This window comes from Elephas maximus, chromosome 9 (assembly GCF_024166365.1).
Source record: "Elephas maximus indicus isolate mEleMax1 chromosome 9, mEleMax1 primary haplotype, whole genome shotgun sequence".
NCBI lineage: Eukaryota > Metazoa > Chordata > Mammalia > Proboscidea > Elephantidae > Elephas > Elephas maximus.
This window is the reverse complement of record NC_064827.1, coordinates 116,271,594-116,293,497: the sequence shown is the minus strand read 5'-3', so window position 1 is coordinate 116,293,497 and position 21,904 is coordinate 116,271,594. Positions and strand designations below refer to the sequence as shown.

The following is a 21,904-nucleotide window of genomic DNA, read 5'->3' as shown; positions in this document are numbered from 1 at the left end:
GTTGAAGCTGCAGACAATTAAAAGAGGTTCAGGAGTGCCAAAGTATGATGTTGAGTATATCCCACCTGAATTTAGAGAACATCTCAAATAGACTTGATGTATTGAACACTCATGACCAAAGACAAGACAATTTGTGAGATGACATCAAGGACATGAAGAAATCAAAAAGTCATTAAAAAGACAGGCAAGAAAGTGACGTGAGTAGAGATGTCAGAAAAGACTGTGAAACTTGCCCATGAACATAGAGTAGCTCAAGTGAAAGGAAGAAATGATGAAGTGAAAGAGGTGAACAGAAGATTTCAAAGGGTGGCTTGAGAAGACAAAGTAAAATGTTACAACGAAATGCGCAAAGACCTGGAGTTAGAAAACCAAAAGGGAAGAATACACTTGGCATTTTCCAAGCTAATAGAACTGAAGAAAAAATTCAAGCCTTGAGATGCAATGCTGAAGGATTGTATGGGTAAAGTATATGCAGAGAATACCAGAAAGATATTTACCTGTGTTTTATTGACTATGCAAAGGCATTTTACAGTGTGGATCATAACAAATTATGGCTATCACTGCAAATAATGGGAATTTCAGAACACTTAATTGTGCTCATGAGGAACCTGTGCATAGACCAAGCAGCAGTCATTTGAACAGTACAAGGAGATACTCCGTGGCATAAAGTCCAGAAAGGTGTGCATTAGGGTTGTATCTTTTCACCATACCTATTCGATCTGTATGTTGTGCAAATAATCTGAGAACCTGGACTATATGAAGAAGAATGGGGCATCATAATTGGAGGGAGACTCCTCACTAACCTGAGTTATGCAAATGACACAACCTTGCTTGCTGAAAGTGAAAAGGACTTGAAGCACTTACTGATGGAGATCAAAGACCATAGCCTCAACATAAAGAAAACAAAAATCCTCACAACTGGACCAATTAGCAACATCATGATAAATGGAGAAAAGGTTGAAGTTGTCAAGGATTTCATTTTACTTGGGTCCACAATCAACACCTTTGGAAGCAGCAGTCAAAAAAATCAAAGGACACATCTCATTGGGCAAATTGGCTGCAAAAGTCCTGTTTAAAGTATTGAAAAGCAAGGTTGTCATCTTGAGGACTAAGGTGCACCTGACCCAAGCCATGGTGTTTTCAGTCACCTTACATGAATGCGAAAGCTGGTCAATTGAATAAGGAAGACCAAAGAAGAACTGACGCCTTTGAATTGTGGTGTTGGCGAAGAATATTGAATATACATGGACTGTGTGGTGCCAAAAGAACAAACAAATCTATCTTCGAAGAAGTACAGCCAGAATGCTCCTTAGAAGCAAGGGTGGCGAGACTACATCTCACATACTTTGGACATGTTATCGGGAGGGACCAGTCCCTGGAGAAGGACATCACGCTTGGTAGAGAGTCATCAAAAAACAAGAAGACCATCAATAAGATGGATTGACACAGTGGCTGCAACAATGGGCTCAAGCATAGCAAAGATTGTGAGGATGGCGCAAGACCGGGCGGTGTTTTGTTCTGTTGTGCACAGGGTCGCTATGAGTCGGAACCGACTCGACGGCACCTAAGAACAACAACAACATCATTAATATCACACGCAAGTAAAATTTTGCTGAAGATAATTCACAAAAATGGTCACAGCATACATCAACAACAGAACGCCAGAACGTAAAGCTCGATTCAGAAGAAGACGTGGAACGAGGGATATCATTGCTGATGTCAGATGATTCTTGGCTGAAAGCAAAGAATACCAGAAAGATGTTTACCTGTGTTGTATTAACTATGAAAAGGCATTTGACTGTGTGGATCATAACCAATTATGGATAACACTGAAAAGAATGGGAATTCCAGAACTCTTAATTGTGCTCACTTGAACATAGACTAAGAGGCAGTCGTTAGAACAAGGGAACTTTTTGTGGCTTAAATTAGGAAAGGTATGTCAGGGTTGTATCCTTTCACCATACCTAGTCAATCTGTCTGCTGAACAAATAATCCGAGATGCTGGACTATATGAAGAAGAGCACAGCATCAGGATTAAAGGAAGACTCATTAACAACTTGCATTATGCAGATGACACAACCTTGATTGCTGAAACTGAAGAGGACTTGAAGCACTTAACTAATGGAGATCAAAGACAGCAGCCTTCACTATAGATTACACCTCCGCATTAAAAAAAAAAAAAAATCCTTACAACTGGACCAATAAGCAGCATCATGATAAACAGGAAATATTGAAATTGTTAAGGATTTCTTTTTCTGGATCCACAATCAACACCCATAGAAGCAACAGTCAAGAAATAAATGACTCATTGCATTGGGCAAATCTTGTGCAAAAGACCTCTTTTAAAGTGTTGAAAAGCGAAGATGTCACCTTGAGGACTAACGTGCACCTGACCCAAGCCATGACATTTTCAATCATCTCATTTGCATGTAAAAGCTGGTGAAGGAATAAGGAAGACCAAAGAAGAATAGATGTCTTTGATTTATGGTATTGGCAAAGAATATTGAATATGCCATGGACTGCCAGATGAATGAGCAAATCTGCATTGGAAGAAATATAGCCAGAATGCTGCTTAGATGCAAGAACTGCAAGACTTCATCTCACGTAGTTTGGACATGTTATCAGGAGGGACCGGTCCCTGCAGAAAGACATCGTGCTTGGTAAAATAGAGAGCAGAAAAGGGGAAGACCCTCAACAAGATGGACTGGCACAGTGACTGCAACAGTGGGCTCAAACATAGCAATGATTGTGAGGATGGCACAGGACCAGGTAGTGTTTTTTTCTGTTGTGCGTAACGTTGTTATGAGTTGGAACTGACTCGAGGACACCTATCAATAACAAAGCATATAGATATATGATAATATATGTGTATGTGTGTTTCTGTGTGTCTGTGTGCAGCTGAGTATGTATGCATATATATAAAATAGCACTCATAATACAAACTTTTAACAAACCAGGAATAGAAGAGAAGTACCCTTAAAGTGAGTACGAAGTACGAAGCAAGGATATCCTATCTTACCACTTGTATTAAATATCATACCAGAAGTCTTAGCCAGTGAGAAAAAGAAATCAATTCATCCAGATTGGAAGTGAAGAAAGAAATCTGTGTTTACCAATGTATCATTGTTTACATAGAAAATCCCGAGAAGTCACCTAAAAAACCTATTAGAACTAATAAGTGAATTCGACAAGTTTGTATTATATATTCCCAACACACAAAAATCAATTCTATATATGTCAGCAATGGGAAACCCCGGTGGCATAGTGGTTAAGTGCTATGGCTACTAACCAAGAGGTCGGCAGTTCAAATCCACAAGGCACTCCTTGGAAACTCTATGGGGCAGTTCTACTCTGTCCTATAGGGTCACTATGAGTTGGAATCGACTCGATGGCACTGGGTTTTTTGGGTATGTCAGCAATGTACACTTTGAAGCCAAAATTTAAAAATAGTATCACTTTAAATTGTTCCCCAAAATGTAATAGATATGTATGTCACAAAACATGTATATGATATATATGCTAAAAATACTAAATTTTGAATATCAAGATGATCTAAATAAATGGAGAAAAATTGTGTTGGTGAATTGGAAGACTCAACATAGGGAATATGGCAGTTCTTGCCAATTTGAACAGAAACTTCAAAGAGAATCTGAGAATGTCAAATAAGTACATGAAAAGGTGTTTAATATCATTAACTTTTAGAGCAATACAAAATTACAATCCTCATGATATACCACTGCACACCTTCTGTATTTTTACTCAAATAACTCGAGAATTCCACGTTTGCTGAGCATGCCTTACCCCCAGAGATATTTTTGTAAGTGTGCTGTGCAAATTTTTTTAATAGCTGTATGTAAAAAGAAATTGACATAGGGGCACATTTGAAAATACCTTATGTCGGGAGGGCACGGATAGCAAACAAATGTAGAAGCTGCACTTTATTTGTATAAAAATACGGTATTTGGATTGCTAAAACTAAAAAAATACTGACAATACTATGTCCTGGTGAGGATGTGAAACATCTCGATCTTTTGTACACCGTTGATGGTAATGAGAGATGGTACGTCCACTCTTGGTAAACCGTTGGTGTCAAGTTGGCTCTGACTCATGAAGACTTTATTTATACAGAATGAAAAGAAAAGAATGAAGCGTTGTGTGGTCCTGGCCATCTTTATGCTTGTTGGTACAGAATTACCCTGTGACCCAGGAATTCCACTCTTGAGTATTTACCTTAGAGAAATGAAATGAAAATTTGTGTTCACACATAAACCTGTACGCAGATGTTTATAGCAGCTCTATTCATATCTGCTAACATCTGGAACCAACACTAATGTCATTCAGTGTGAACAAATAAACTGACATATCCATACAATGGAACACCACTCAGAAACACATTGATAAACACAACAGCTTGAATGAATTGCGAAGCTACAAATTCATATAACTGTATACCCCAAAAAGTCAATTTCGCTATATGATAATTTAAAAAGTAAAATTATTTTTAAAATCCACAGGCCTCTTTCAAAATCTTAATCATCAAAATAATCACTATTTGGACATTCATGTCATGGCTACATGTTCTGAAGAACCCCCAAATGAAGCCTTGTATGAATAATTAATGCATCCGGTGTTAAAAATTATTATTCTTGTTGTTGTTAGATGCCATCTAGGCAATTCTGATTCACAGCAACCCTATGTACAACAGAACGAAACACTGCCCAGTTCTGCACCATCCTCACAATCATTGTTAGCTTGAGCCCATTGTTGCAGCCACTGAGTCAGTTCATCTTGGGGAGGCTCTTCCTATTTTTCACTGACCTTTTACTTTACCAAGCATGATGTCCTTCTCCAGGGACTGATCCCTCCTGATAACATGTCCAAAGTATATGAGACACAGTCTCACTACCCTTGCTTCTAAGGAGCATTCTGGTTGTACTTCTTCCAAGACAGATAAAGTTAAATGCAATTGTTGTTTTGTTTTATTATTATTTTCACCATGTGTATTTTTTTTTCTTTTTGTAAACAGATTCATTTTGGAATTCAGCTTCTTTCAATACTGAAACATCATATCTTCATTTCCCCACATTCCATGGGGAGATTAGTGCTGATGTGTCTTTCTTTTTTAAGACAACAGCTTCCTCTGGGGTGTTTGTAGAGAACCTGGGAATCTCAGACTTTATCAGGCTGGAGCTTCGAGGTGAGTCCCCCTTTCTGGACAAAGCTATGTACCCGTTCCTCTTGCCGTCGAGTCGATTCAGACTCAAAGCTATGTACAGAGCACGTGAAAATTAACAATAATCCCTTTAGTTTATTTACCAGTTACCATGGAGTTTACTCCAACTCACAGCTACCCCATGTGCCTCAGAGTAGAACTGTGCTCCAGAGGGTTTTCAGTGGCTGATTTTTTAGATGTAGGTTGGCAGCTCCCTCTGAATGGATTTGAACCTCCAACTTTTCGATTGGCAGTGGAGCACATTAAGCATTTGCACCACCCAGGGACGACTCGACTAATTTAATTCCTGCTATATTGCCATGCTGCTTTATCAGTTGTACTTCTTTATTAAATACTAAAAGTGCTATAAATTTATTCTTTATTAAACACTGAAACTGTATGACTTAAATAATCAGTATTTTAAAACTAAAGAGTAAAATAATGATCCATGTAAAGAAACCTAACAAGTTATCTGGCTTTATATAGTTATATGAATCAGTGATTTTATTTAAAGGTGCTTTAAAGCTTAATAAAAATCTAAAACTACGATGTGAAATTTTGACAGTAAGAAATTAGGTTTTGGATAGATGAATAAACAGTATGACTAGAAAAATCAAGCAAATAGTTTTGTAATTTAGGAAGCAGTTTAGTTATTTGACCACTTAACACCCTGAATGCACGCAGACTTAAGGTGGTACAAATTTGTCATCGATAGTTGTGTGTCATGAATCATTGTTTACTTAGGGCTCAGCAAGATGAATAGTCCACTCAGGATGAAGATGATAAAATCAGTTTTGTCTTCTTTCCCTCCAGGATACAAATTTATGTTGCCCTCCTAGCCAACTCAGAGTGACAGTTGTCACTGTCCCTTTCATAACTAGCATGTCATGTTGCTTTTCTCACATCTGTTCAACACTAACTTCTCTCCCTATGAATTAACTTGAGCAGCTCTCATATCTAATATTTCCAGCTCCCACAGAAGTGACCTTTTCGTTCGATGTGGGGAATGGACCTTGTGAGGTCACAGTGCAGTCACCCACCCCCTTTAATGACAATCGCTGGCACCACGTGAGGGCAGAGAGGAATGTTAAGGAAGCTTTGCTTCAAGTGGACCAGCTCCCTCGAAGGACACAACCTGCGCCCCCTGATGGACACATCAGCTTACAGCTCAACAGCCAGCTCTTTGTGGGTGAGTGCACAGATGGGCCAAAGGAAACCATACTATAAAAGCAGTGCTAATAGCTATTGCAAACCACAATGACTGCGTTTACTATGATTCTATCAGCACCATCTACTAAGAGTGTCAGAGTCAGCATTTCATCTCACCCTTTTTTTTTTTCCTGTGGGTGTAATGTCCCCAATTTACAGGTGAGATAATGGAGGCTCAGCTCAGTCAAGTCACATGACCGCAGAAACCCAACTAGAAGAGAAATCCCATGTTGGGCTGATTGACAAGCTTGCACTCAGTATTATAGATGTTTTGTGCTTGTTTCAGCTATTTCTTAACAATACTATTTATAAATAATTAGCAATTTTACCCACTTCTTCAATTTTGCCTCTCAGTGGACCTAGAAAGGTCATCTTGTAATTGGGGCAGCTGGCCATCAGTGAGGGACGAGGTCGTAAGAAGCAACACTGTGCATGTCAGGGCATGCCTTCCTGATTTCCCATGGTCCTCCCTCCCCCGGCACTCACTTATCATATGCTTCATGTTCATAACCTGATCTTGCTCCTTTTTTTTCTCGGAGTTCAGTCATTTAAAGATCACAGCTCTGAGTAATAAGAGTCTTCCTTTTAATTTACTTGTTTATTGTCATTTGTTTTTCCCAAGGGGAAAGATATGTTTTGCAGGATTACTTTTCAAACAGTTCTATTCTAATTTGGAAACGAAGCATGTTAAGAAAGTAGTTGATGATTATTTCTTAACCACGTTAAATAGGACAGAGTGCAGTTAAAAACTGACAGAAATCACAAATTGTCAAACGGAAAAATATTCTTCCCTTTGCCAGAGGATACCTGTAGTATCTAGGGGCTAATGCTATGCAGTAAGCTCACGTGTGTTTGTGTGTGTGTGTGTGTGTGTGTAGTATGTGTGGGTGTGTGTAGTGTGTGTGGGTGCGTGTGGGTGCCTGTACAACCCACAGCACCATAAAAACTCAGCTTCAAGCACAGTTAGTCAATCAACCCTGACTCATGGCGACCCATGTGTGTCAGAGTAGAACTGTGCTCCATTGGGTTTTGAATCAGGTTTTGAATGGCTGATTTTTCCTGAAATAGATCGTGAGGGTTTTCTTCCAAGACACTTCTGGGTAGACTCGAACCTCCAACTTTTCAGTTAGCATCCAAGTGTCTTAACCATTGCACCTCCAGGGATTCCAGAAACCCCCAGTCATGCCAAAGTAAGCAATTTTATTTTCTGATTTACAATTCTGAGGATTAATTAACAGAAATTCTGTGAACAAAGTTAGCATGAAAATGCTAGGAACAAAATTAGCATTTACATTAGGGTAATTTTTCAAAACCCGTGAAGCTAGTTGAAAATTCAGTGTTGGGGAACTTACCCCAGACCCAATGGAACAGAATCCCTGGATTTGGGCCCAAGAATCAGTGTTTTTTTTGACAAGCCCACCCTCCAGGTGATTCCTGTGCTCCCATATTTGAGGACATTGTCTTAGGCTCACATGAGTCAGGATAAAAATACAGAGTGGTGTGTAGTCTGCAGTTAACATTATACCACCATGTCCACAGGGCAGCATGGGTGGAGTGAGGAAGGCCTTTGATAAGATCCTAGATTCTGGTTTCATGTCTTCTGCCTTCTCTTCTGCTGCCCTCTCCTCAATTGTTTTTACAAGTTTATTATTGAGAGGTCTTCTAAGTCAGAAATTTGTCTATATATTATAAAAATAGTCTTATATTGCCGAAATTTTAAACTTTTCCATGTTGCCTTTCATTATAAATTTCAAGTTTAAAAAGGATTTGTGGTCATTATTTTGTTCTTTGTAATGGAAAGAATATAAAAGTGTTTCTAAATATAACTTGAAGAAGTCCTGTTAGAATATTTATCAAGATCAACTTAAAACAATTATTTCATGAATGTTTTATGCCATGCCACCTGGTAACTCTTACCATCTGAGCCCCAGGTTACTCTTTCAAAATAACATTTGTTCATAAAACTTTTGACACATCCCTTTTTTGCCGTTCTCTGTGGGGCCTCGGTTTGACATGGAGAGAAAATGCTCTACAGGATGCCCAGGAACGCAGTTCCATTCACAGTGTGCCCCTTGTAGGTGGAACGGCCACCAGGCAGAGAGGCTTTCTGGGCTGCATTCGGTCTCTGCAGTTGAATGGGGTGACCCTGGATCTGGAAGAAAGAGCCACAAAGACGCCAGGAGTGGAGCCAGGGTGCCCTGGACACTGCAGTAGCTATGGACACTTATGTCGCCATGGAGGGAAGTGTAGAGAAAAGCCCAGGGGGATTGTTTGTGACTGTGCCTTCTCTGCCTATGCCGGGCCTTTCTGCTCAAATGGTAGGTGTGACCCAGGAGCAGGTGACAGGTAACATGGGGACCTTATCAGATATAAAGTACATTTCTGGCATTTGACATGACAAAGACAGGATAAGACAATCCTGTGATGTTTTTGAAATGGAATTTTTTTCCTGTCCCAAATTCTTCTGTTTAATTTGGGAGGAGTTACAATTCTGTTTTTGAGGAGCCTGTGGCAACTTCTGTTTAACCTGTTATCTGTCCTCTCTGCATTTCCCAAAGGATCACTGGGACAAGGCCCTGAGGAAAGCAGTATTATAAATTATAATAAATTTTATATATGTATATATACACAAAATATGCTAACTTTTGTCATATAAATATTATATAAATATAATAAATTACATACTTATTCTAGAGATTTAATTTTAAGTAAAAGTAAGATGAAGCATTTTTGGGGTAATAATGAAGTCTCTTAAGTGTAGGTTATGGGTCTATGGGGGTTAGTTATGTTTTTATTCATACTTTTATTTTTTAAATTAACAAAATTTTTTAAATAAAATAAAACAGCAAAATATGCCATTATTATTTTCTCTCCCAGGATATTTAAGAATAGAGACATCCTTTAAATACAGATAAAGCAAAACGCTTGTGCTTATGTGTTGCTAACATAATAAAATGTGCATCATTCTAGAGATTTCTGCATATTTTGGAACTGGCTCCTCAGTGATCTACAATTTTCAGGAACATTACAATTACACCTTAAGTAAGACCTCTAGCTCCTCTGTGGCTTTATGGCACGGGGATGTGACACTGACCAGAGAAATTATCACACTCAACTTCCGAACCACAGAAACTCCCAGCTTACTGCTGTATGTGAGCTCCTTCCATGAGGAGTACCTCTCAGTTATCCTTGCCCAGAATGGTAAGTCTTTAAGGTAAGAGTTCAGAGGACAAAATAAGAAAAATAGCACCATAACCACCTGGGCCCTTATCGCGTTCAAACTACCAATTAGGAAACAATATCATGCCCTCCAACATCATTGTATTAAAAAACAAAAACCAAACCCAGTGCCATCGGGTCAATTCTGACTCATAGCGACCCTATAGAGTTGGTTTATTTTTTATTATTCACCACTTGTCTGTCAGTTTGTTTTACTGTGGTGGCTTGTGTGTTGCTAGCATACTGGAAGCTATACCACTGGTATTTCAAACACCAGCAGGCTCACCCATTGTGGACAGGTCTCAGCAGAGCTTTAGACTAAAACAGACTTGGAAAAAAGGCTGGTGATCCACTTCCTACAATTAGGCAATGAAAACACTATGGATCACAACAGAATATTGTCGATATAGGCCTGGAAGATGAGCCCCCTAGTTTAGAAGGCACTCAAAATACACAGTGGCCTCAACAATGGGCTCTTGCATACCAGTGATCACGAGGATGGTGTAGGACTAGGCAACGTTTTGTTCTGTTGTACATGCGACCACCATAAGTTGGACCCGACTCAAAGGTAACTAACAACAACAAGTTTTTTTTTTTTTTTCAGCCCAAAATGCTTATGGCAAAAGTTAGCATTCAGTAATTAAATTAAAATGCCTTTCTTCTGTTACAAAGTTGATCATTTTACATATTTGATCCAAGATTGTGCTTTGAATTGTTGCTAGGAGGCTCTTTACTTCTGTACATGAATAATCTAAGTCAATTTTGTAGTTCATTCTGAAATATGATACCTCGTTTTATATGTGGTAAATATGTCCTCCTCAGTCTAAGCAAAATAAGGAAGCGTTAAGATGATATTGCTTGGTAGTAGAGTATAAGTAAGAAAGAAGAAGACCCTTAATAAGATGGATTGACACAGTGGCTGCAACAATGGTCTCAAACATAGCAATGATTGTGAGGATGGCACAGGACTGAGCAGTGTTTCGGTGTGTTGTACATAGGGTCACTATGACATAAAAGCAACTCGATGGCACGTAACAACAACAAGATGATATTGGGGCCAGTGATGGTTCAGTGGTATAATCCTTGACCTCTATATACAAGATTTGCGTTCAATTCCTGGCCAGTGCACTTCAGGGCCACTACCCCTCTGTCAGTAGAGACTTGGATGTTACTATGATGCTGAACAGACTTCGGCAGAGCTTCCAGACTAAGACAGACTGCAAAGAAAGGCCTGGTGATCTACTTTGGAAAAATCCACCAGTGAAAACCCTATGGATCACAACAGTCTGCTATGTAACTGATCGTTGGGATGGTGCAGGACAGGGCAGCATTTTCTTCCGTTGTGCACGGGGTTGTCATGAGTTGGAACCAACTCAATGGCAACTAACAGCAATAAGATGCTGTTAGTGCGATTAAATCACATAAAGGCCGATTTCCATACACATCAGAGAAGTATAACTCTTCTTTGCTCATCAGTGCTTGAGAAGTCAGTCATGTAATATCTATATGAAAAAGACAAATGAAATGAAGGGTACCCCTCAAAGGCCAGCAGGCTTGCCAAGGCTTTCACAGTTGGAGAACAAAACCAAACCTTAACCTTGCTTCATGGCGAGTGAGGGGAAAACTTAACTTCCGGAAAAACCTTCCGCGGTCTCTGGCTAATAGAATCTATTAAGGCAGTAAGAGAGCTCTGGAGTAGGAGGGTGCCTTTGTGAAGGAGAACAGCTGCAGACTGCAGGTGTGGCTGTTACCGCAAACCACTTATCTTTACCCTGTTGCATGATTGTAGCAGAAACTTTAGAAAAAAAATTCTGATTGCACAAAAATACTCCAAAACAAAGTATTGGATTATATAAATGTCAGCAATACATTAAAATGCATTAAAATACAATTAAAACTTATTTTTACATTAAAAGAAGTTATGCTTATAGAAACTGAATGTCAAAGCAATAGTGCTGGAGGCTTTACCATTTACTAATATATCATTAATAATTATAGTTCAGAGTTTTTGTGTGTTTAATTTAGACTTTTTCCTTTAGTTAAGGAAAATGGACGAAGTTGGAAAAAGTTTACTATAATTCGTTTGGTCTTGACTTTAAAGTAGTGTAACTGAACTCAGAATCTGGCCCTGTGACAGCAAGTAAGTAAGTAATCACTATTCCAGAAAAAGTGAATATTTGGGTATACCCAGGTAAATGCTCAACCTACAAATTATATTAAATAAAAATAAAATGTGCCTTAGTACTTACATTGCTATTTTAATAAAATTCTATTTTAGTTAAAAATGTCTTTTTTTTTTTCTCCTTTAGGAAGTTTGCAGATCAGGTATAAGCTAGACAGACATCAAGAACCTGATGTTTTTAACTTTGATTTTAAAAACATGGCTGATGGGCACCTTCACCAGGTGAAGATTAACAGAGAAGCAGCAGTGGTCTTTGTAGAGGTAATGCAATGAATTCAACAATAGCAACAGTAATTAAAATTGTGACCTCAGAAAGTACAATCTAAAGCAAGAATTTGATGATCAATCTTAAAGACACAGATACATATCCTACACTGTACATCTTGCTAGGACATAAAATGTGGTCAGTAATCTTTGTTTTGTTTGTTTACCAATGAGACTCTGTCAACATTATTATCAATACTTGGCCATTTCAAATACCAAGGTGTCCTCGTTGGTTTTCCTTTGCTTGATAGGGAAATGTTGTCCAGTTTATCATCATGACCACTGGCGATACTCTAATGGGGACCTATTACCATTGAATTACAAGAAAACAAATGCTACAATAATCTAAACACAAGAACAAAAAGCAAGATCTTGCTTAAAATGGAAATACATTTTTAAAAAACAGCAGAGTAAATAAATTAAGCATTGTCACTGGTTTTTGAAGAATAATGCTTATATAATGAATGTGCACAACTAATACATTTTTCTGCTTCATATTACAAATTTTCTTTTGAAATATATAAAAGCTTTGAGGTTTAAAATAGCATCTCTTTGTGGATCATACCAATTATGGATACTTTCTCCATGAAGAAAAATATGGGAAAAGGGATAGATAGTGGGATGGAGTAGAATTGGAGACATTCTAAAAATTATTTATAAAAGTTTTCCACTTTCTAAATCATTGAGTGTGTGAAGTTGGTTTTGTTAACCTTTGTGATAGCACTAACACAGTTTATTTTTGTTTTCCTTGGTCTCCCTTTGATTCCTGTCCTCTTATCATCCAAATTGCTTGCTATTTTGATGCTGTTTCTCATGGAACATTTAATAGGTTAACCAGAGTGTGAAGAGACAAGTCATCCTGTCATCAGGGACAGAATTCAATGCCATCAAATCCCTCATTCTAGGGTTGATTTTAGGTAAGTGGAACAAAGAGTGTTTCCCCCATGTTGATTAAGCTTGTGTGTCATCTTGCTTAGGCCATGATTCTCAGTGGTTTGGAAGTTATGTAATGATTTAGTTTGGCTGTTATTTAATGATATAATTTGGCAGTTATGTAATGATGTAGTTATCCTCCATTTTGTGATATAATCACCTCCATGATGGGCTCTGATGTGATCAGCCAATCAGTTGTAAGGGGAGTTTCCTTGGGCTTGTGGCCTAAATTCAATATATATGGACATTCTGGCAAAGCTTGCTGGCTTTTGCTTACTATGGATCCTGCATGTGGCTCATGATCTTCTGACCTCTGGTTCTTGGGACTTGAGCCAGTGGCCTGCTGTCTGACCTACTGGTCTTGAAATCATCAGCCCCTGCAGCTACTTGAGTCAGGAGAAGCCTCCGTCCTGATGCCCATCCCCCACGGACTTGGGACACGTCACCGTCTACAACCGTGTGAGCCATTTCCAATGCAGCATATATATATATGTGCACATTTGGAAACCCTGGTGGCGTAGTGGTTAAGAGCTATGGCTGTTAACCAAAAGGTCAGCAGTTTGAATCCACCAGGCACTCCTTGGAAACTCTATGGGGAAGTTCTGCTCTGTTCTGTGGGTCGCTATGTGTCAGAATCCACTCGATGACAACAGGTTTTTTTTTCTAATATATATGTTTGGTACCAAGAGTGGTTCTTGAAAAGACATTTGGTAGTCGAAAAACTGCTAGTTTTGAGTAGGCCCAGAACAAGAGAAGGCTCTGCAACAGGTTCAGGCTGCTGTGCAAGCAGTCCTGTCACTTGGGCCATATGATCCAGCTGATCCAATGATGCTTGAAGTGTCAGTGGCAGAGAGAGATGCTGTTTGGAGTCTTTGGCAGGCCTTTATTGGTGAATCACAGCATAGACCCTTAAAATTTTGGGTAAAGCCCTGCCATCCTCTAGATAACTACTCTCCTTTTGACAAATAGCTTTTTGGCTTGTTTCTGGGCCTTAGTAGAGACTGAATGCTTAACTATGGGCCACCAAGTCACCATGCAGCCTGAGCTGCCCATCATGAACTGGGTGTTGTCTGACCCACAGAGTCATAAAGTTGGACGAGCACAGCTGCATGAAGAAGTGGCTTAAATGTGCATGTCTTCACTCCTGTCACATTAACTGTCCTTTCCCAGTCTGCACCTATGGCCTCGTGGGGAGTTCCTTGTGATCAGCTGACTGAGAAAGAGAAAACTGGTGCCTAGGTTCCAGATGGTTCTGCACAATATGCAGGCATCACTCGAAAGTGGACAATGGCAGCACTACAGCCCCTTTCTGGACCTTCCTGAAGGACAGTGGGGAAAGGAAATCCCCTCAATGGGCAGAACTTCCAGCAGTGCACCTGGTTGTTTGCTTTGCATAGGAGGAGAAATGGCCAGATACACAATTGTATACCAATTCATGGGCTGTGGCCAATACTTTGGCTTGATGGTCAGGGACTTGGAAGGAACACAGTCATGGAGACATGATTGGTATATGTGAATGGGCCAAAGAAGTGAAGATATTTGTGTCTCATTTGAGTGCTCACCAAAGGGTGACCTCAGCAGAGGAGGGTTTTAATGATCAAGTGGTTAGGATGACATGTTCTGTGGAAACCAGCCATCCTCTTTCCCTAGCCATTTCTGTCATTGCCTAACGGACTCATGAACAAAATGGCCGTGGTGGCCAGAATGGAGGTTATGCATGGGCTCAGCAAAGTGGACCTCCACTCATCAAGGCTGACTTGGCTACAGCCACTTCTGAGTGCCCAATCTACCAGGAGCAGAGACCAACACTGAGTGCCTGATAATGGCCCTATTTCTCAAGGTGATCAGCCAGCAACCTGGTGGCAAGTTGATTACATTGGACTACTTCCATCATGGAAGGGGCAGCATTTTGTTCTTACTGTAATAGACACTTATTCTGGATACAGATTTACCTTCCCTGCATGCAGTGCTTCTGCCAAAACTACCATCTGTGAACTTACAGAATGCCTTATCAACCACCATGGTATTCCACACAGCATCGCCTTGGATCAAGGGCCTTACTTCACAGCAAATGAAGTGCAGCAATGTGCCCATGTTCCTGTGAGTTGGAATCAACTCAGTGTCAGTGGGTATATGGGGTATACCATGTTCCCAATCATTGTGAAGCAGCTGGCTTGATATAACTATGTAATGGCCTTCTGAAAACACAGTTACGGTGCCAGGTATGTGGCAGTACCTTGCAGGGTTAGGGCAATTTTCTTGAGATAAACCTGTGTGTGTGTGTATGTATATGTATATATGTAAATACCTGTGCATATGCATATACACAGTGGTTAAGAGCTTGGCTGCTAACCAAAAGGTCAGCAGTTCGAATCCACAAAGTGCTCCTTGGAAACCCTATGGGGCAGTTCTACTCTGTGTTATAGGGTTGCTATGAGTCGAAATCAACTCAACAGCAGTGATTTGGTTTTGGGTTTTATACATACACATACACGCACGCATATACGCTTCACTGGTTTTGCTTCTTTAGAGAACCCAGCCTAAGACATCCCCCATGGCATGGATCAGGAGTGTCATGTTGCTGGAGTGTCAGTGTCCAGGAGGCTGTATATGCTGTAAACCAGCATGCAGTCTCTGGTGATTTTTCTCCTATAGCCATGATTCATGGGTCCAGGAATCAAGGGGTGGAAATGGGAGTGGCATCACTTACTATTACCCCTAGTGACCCACTCATAAAATTTTTGCTTACTGTTGCTACGACTCTATGCTCTGTGGGTGTAGAGGTCTTAGTTCCAAAGGGAGGAATGCTCCCGCCGGGAGACACAATACTGATTCCACTGAACTGGAAGTTAAGACTGCCACCCAGCCACTTTGGGCCCCACATGCCTCTGGATCAACAGGCAAAGAAGGGAGTTACTCTGTTGGCTGGTGTGATTGATCCTGATTACCAAGGGGAAATGGGATTGATATTACATAATGGAGTTAAAGAGTATATTAGAATATAGGAGATCCCTTAGGATGTCTCTTAGTACTACCACGCCCTGTGTGTCAGTCCCTGCAGCTATGTGAGTCAGGAGAAGCCTCCAGCTTGAAGCCTGACCCGTGATCTTGGGACTTGCCAGCCTCTATAACTGCGTGAGCCATTTTCTTGAGATAAATCTGTGTGTGTGTGTATGTATATGTATATATGTAAATACCTATACATATGCATATACACAGTGGTTAAGAGCTTGGCTGCTAACCAAAAGGTCAGCAGTTCGAATCCACAAGGTGCTCCTCGGAAACCCTATGGGGCAGTTCTACTCTGCGCTGTAGGGTTGCTATGAGTCGAAATCAACTCAACAGCAACGATTTGGTTTTGGTTTTTATACATACACATACGCACACACACGCATATACACTTCACTGGTTTTGCTTCTTCAGAGAACCCTGCCTAAGACATCCCCCATGGCATGGATCAGGAGTGTCATGTTGCAAAAACAGGAAGCATTCAGTATGCTGAAAGGAGCTCCTGGTTTTATTTATAGTTTCACAGTGAGTGACAATGAAGGTAGAAACTATACTCTTGTCTGAGTCTATATATAATCATGAGTAGGTGCTGTATACAAGATGATCAAGGGCATTCCTCGAAAAATACCTCCTCCACATTTACCTTCTCAGGTGGCAATCAAGCATCATGAAAATTGGTATTTTTTGTAACAATTCAAGAAAGGCATAATTAAAGCAGACATAAAGTTCACAAACTATGTATTTATCAGGGCCAAATGCAGAAATCCTTTAATGATTAAATTAGAATTAATTTTAAGAGAAGTAGAGTAAAAGCTATTTTCTTTTATCAAATGAATACTCTTTGAGCTGTGGACTGGGTCCTGCTTTGCTTGTGGGTCATGGTGGGTGTTTCCATTGTTCCCAACTAATCTTGCAAAATCACAGCCTAAATATCCCATAAAAAATTAGTTGCCACCAAGTAGATTCAGACTCATGATGACCCTACGTGTGCAGAGTAGAACGTCACACCACAGGGTTTTTAAGGTTCTCAGAAGCAGATCTCCAGGCCTTTCTCCTGAGACATATCTAGGTGATTAGCAGTTGAGCACTTAGCAATTTGCACCACCCAGAAACTCCCATAGACATTCTTTATGGCTGCCAGTTATTTTTGATAAACATACTAAAGTAAAAACGTGCTTTACTCTTTTAGCATCAAACTCTAATTATACCTTTATATTCTCCTTTGTCACCAAGAATTAAATTGAAACAGGGAATAAATTTTGAAAGGTATTTCTTTTCTTTTTGGTCATATATGAACTATAAATTTAATTGATATTTAAACGGCATTAGTAGATTTCTTATTCTATTTAAAACTCTGGTGTAGTATAACCAAAACCCACTGCCATCAAGTCGATGCCAACTCCTAGAGACCCTATAGGACAGAGTAGAACTGTTCCACAGGGCTTCCAAGGCTGTAAATCTTTACGGAATCAGACTGTCACATCTTTCTCCCATGGAGCAGCTGGTGGGTTTGAACCACCGACCTTTCAGTTAGCAGCTGAGCACTTCACCACAGTACCACCAGGGCCCCTTTCTGGTATAGGAAACCACAAAGAATTGGAAAGAAATTCAATGAAATAAACTGCTGTCCCCAAACATTCAGCCAAGAGAATAACAGCATACATTTAGATAGAAACATGATGTAATTTGTAAAAGTTCAAGGACAACGTTGTGTTTTAGAGAATAGTGGAATGAAAGCCAGTCCTTCACATTCAGCTGGACTATATTATATGTAAAAACAAAACCCACTGCTGTGGAGTCGATTCCAACTCATGGCTACCCTATAGGACAGAGTAGTACTGCCCCATGGGGTTTCCAAGGCTATAAGCTTTACAGAAGCAGACTGGCACATCTTTTTCCCCTGGAGCAGCTGGTGGATTTGAACCATTGACCTTTTAGTTAGCAGCTTAGCTTTTAACTACTCCACCACCAGGGCTCCATATTTTTATATATATATATATATATATATATGCTAATGGGACCCTGGTGGCACAGTGGTTAAAAGCTCAGACTGCTAACCAAAAGGCTGGCAGCTTGAATCCAAGCCACTCTGGAAACCCAATGAGGCAGTGCCACCTTGTCCCATAGGGTCGCTGTGAGTTGGAATCAACTCGACAGCAATGGGTTAAGTTTTCTGGTTTTATATATATATATAAAATGCTACGCTGATGGTGTACTGGTTAAAAGCTTGGCTGCTAACCAAAAGGTCAGCAGTTCAAATCCACCAGCTTCTCGTCGGAAACCACATGAAGCGGTTCTACTCTGTCCCATACGGTCACTATGAGTCAGAATCAACTCAATGGCAAAGACCTTTATATATATATATATATATATATATATATATATATATATTTAACATCTAAGTGGAAAACCTTTGCTCCCTGTTTTATCCTCTGTTGAGCTTGACTCTCTGCTCCCAATGGATGTTACCGTCCTTTGAACAGAATGAGTAACTGATCATCTCAGCGGTGCCCTAGGCCTCAGAGCTGTCCTTCTTGTAGAGTAGATCCTACATATGAGTGGAGCGATGGCTCTTACCTGCCCTCCAGTGGGCGGATCTCTTTTCAATGCCAGAACGAAAGCCTCTCAGTGCACTCTTTTCCCCCCCACTAGGGCAAAATTGGAAACCCTGGTGGCACAGTGGTTAAGAGCTATGGCTGCTAACCAAAAGATGGGCAGTTCAAATCCACCAGGCACTCCTTGGAATCCCTATAATCCTATGAGGCAGTACTACTCTGTCCTGTAGAGTCTCTATGAGCTGGAATTGACTCGATGGCAAAGGTTTTGGTTTGGTTCAGGGCAAAATAAAACAAATCTCTCACACACATACTCTTTTCTGCCCTCAGTGACTCCAGTGTCTGACAGGAGAGTTGATGCATGTCCATAAAACTCTGTAACACAAGGTGGAAAGTCACAGTCAGTAAATGTGATATTGACAAAGGAATCTCTTCAACAACATAACCTAGCTTCAAATCTAATGTCTGTAAAGAAATATGAACTAGATTATGGAAATTGATGAAGTGAACTGCATTATATGAAGGGGATCATATTGATCAAAAAGTAGAATAATAAATTTTATTAATTTTTATTTTTCTACAAGCTATTAAATAGAGAACATTAACACGGAATTGAAGTTGTTAATGTTTTTGTTCAAGAATGACATATTCAAATGCATATCTCTCAGGGTATGAAAATTAAAGTTGAAATTCAGCAACAAAGTTGATAGCCTGAAGCAACTGAGGCTAATAAAATCGTAAATATTCATTTCATCTCTACCTAGAGGTATGCCTCTTGATCAAAGGCTTATAAAACTTTTCATATCTTGAATCACTTTATTTTAGGATCTCTTATTTTAAGCTTGCTGCTACTTTCAGATCAGTTAGTAAGTACAAGACAACTACAATTTTGTGTTCAGATTTGGTTGATACAGGACAAGTTTTATTTCATTAACTTAAAATAAAAATAGATCAACAAGTTGACTAAGACAGGAGCCATTCATTTTCCAAAGAGAGTTGCCCCAAACTATGGCAAGTTATCAAGTGCTTATTTCTTCTTAGCTATTTTGGCTTTTTTTTTTTTTTGGCTTATTGTGTTATCCATTCATTCGAAAATGTGTGGTAATTCCTGATATGTACTTATGAAGGATTCCTGGTGGTGGAGTGAATAAAGAGCTTGGCTGCTAATCGAAAGGTTGATGGGTCAAACCCAATAGCTGCTCCATAGGAGAAAGATGTGGCAGCCTGCTCCCATAAAGATTACAGCCTTGGAAACCCTATGGAGCAGTTGTACTCTGTCGTATAGGGTCATTATGAGTCAGAATTGACTTGATGACAACAGGTTTTTTTGTTTTTTTTTTATAACTTTTATTAAGCTTCAAGTGAACGTTTACAAATCCAATCAGTCTGTCACATATAAGTTTACATACATCTCACTCCCTACTCCCACTTGCTCTCCCCCTCTTGAGTCAGCCCTTTCAGTCTCTCCTTTCTTCACAATTTTGCCGGCTTCCCTCTCTCTCTGTCCTCCCATCCCCCCTCCAGACAAGAGTTGCCAACACAATCTCAAGTGTCCACCTGATATAATTAGCTCACTCTTCATCAGCGTCTCTCTCCCACCCGCTGACCAGTCCCTTTCATGTCTGATGAGTTGTCTTCGGGGATGGTTCCTGTCCTGTGCCAACAGAAGGTCTGGGGAGCATGGCTGCCGGGATTCCTCTAGTCTCAGTCAGACCATTAAGTTTGGTCTTTTTATGAGAATTTGGGGTCTGTATCCCACTGATCTCCTGCTCCCTCAGGGGTCCTCTGCTGTACTCCCTGTCAGGGCAGTCATCGATTGTGTCCGGGCACCAACTAGTTCTTCTGGTCTCAGGATGATGTAGGTCTCTGGTTCATGTGGCCCTTTCTGTCTCTTGGGCTCTTAGTTGTCGTGTGGCCTTGGTGTTCTTCATTTTCCTTTGATCCAGGTGGGTTGAGACCAATTGATGCATCTTAGATGGCCGCTTGTTAGCATTTAAGACCCCAGACGCCACATTTCAAAGTGGGATGCAGAATGATTTCATAATAGAATTATTTTGCCAATTGACTTAGAAGTCCCCGCAAACCATGTTCCCCAGACCCCCGCGCTTGCTCCGCTGACCTTTGAAGCATTCATTTTATCCTGGAAACTTCTTTGCTTTTGGTCCAGTCCAGTTGAGCTGACCTTCCATGTATTGAGTGTTGTCTTTCCCTTCACCTAAAGCAGTTCTTATCTACTGATTAATCAATAAAAAACCCTCTCCCACCCTCCCTCCCTCCCCTCCTCGTAACCACAAAAGTATGTGTTCTTCTCAGGTTTACTATTTCTCAAGATTTTATAATAGTGGTCTTATACAATATTTGTCCTTTTGCCTCTGACTAATTTCGCTCAGCATAATGCCTTCCAGGTTCCTTCATGTTATGAAATGTTTCAGAGATTCATCACTGTTCTTTATCGATGCGTAGTATTCCATTGTGTGAATATACCCCAATTTATTTACCCATTCATCCGTTGATGGACACCTTGGTTGCTTCCAACTTTTTTCTATTGTAAACAGAGCTGCAATAAACATGGATGTGCATATATCTGTTTGTATGAAGGCTCTTGTATCTCTAGGGTATATTCCCAGGAGTGGGATTTCTGGGTTGTATGGTAGTTCTATTTCTAACTGTTTAAGATAACGCCAGATAGAGTTCCAAAGTGGTTGTACCATTTTACCTTCCCACCAGCAGTGTATAAGAGTTCCAATCTCTCCGCAGCCTCTCCAACATTTATTATTTTGTGTTTTTTGGATTCATGCCAGCCTTGCTGGTGTGAGATGAAATCTCATCGTAGTTTTAATTTGCATTTCTCTAATGGCTAATGATCGAGAGCATTTTCTCATGTATCTGTTGGCTGCCTGAATATCTTCTTTAGTGAAATGTGTGTTCATAACCTTTGCCCACTTCTTGATTGGGTTGCTTGTCTTTTTGTGGTTGAGTTTTGACAGAATCATGTAGATTTTAGAGATCAGGCGCTGGTCGGAGATGTCATAGCTGAAAATTCTTTCCCAATCTGTAGGTGGTCTTTTTACTCTTTTGGAGAAGTCTTTAGATGAGCATAGGTGTTTGATTTTTAGGAGCTCCCAGTTATCGGGTTTCTCTTCATCATTTTTGGTAATGTTTTGTATTCTGTTTATGCCTTGTATTAGGGCTCCTAGGGTTGTCCCAATTTTTTCTTCCATGATCTTTATCGTTTTAGTCTTTATGTTTAGGTCTTTGATCCACTTGGAGTTAGTTTTTGTGCATGGTGTGAGGTATGGGTCCAGTTTCATTTTTTTGCAA

At 40.0% G+C, this 21,904-nt stretch overlaps 1 protein-coding gene across 1 annotated transcript in view; it reads left to right on the top strand.

The window, feature by feature from the left end:
- The window catches only part of LOC126082518 (contactin-associated protein-like 3), a 314,347-nt gene that overhangs the window by 266,892 nt on the left and 25,551 nt on the right, over positions 1-21,904 (top strand). Inside the window, 6 exon segments of the mRNA XM_049895019.1 lie at positions 5,027-5,197; positions 6,183-6,401; positions 8,500-8,739; positions 9,392-9,622; positions 11,950-12,083; positions 12,916-13,003. Coding sequence (XP_049750976.1) covers positions 5,027-5,197; positions 6,183-6,401; positions 8,500-8,739; positions 9,392-9,622; positions 11,950-12,083; positions 12,916-13,003 — 1,083 coding nt within the window.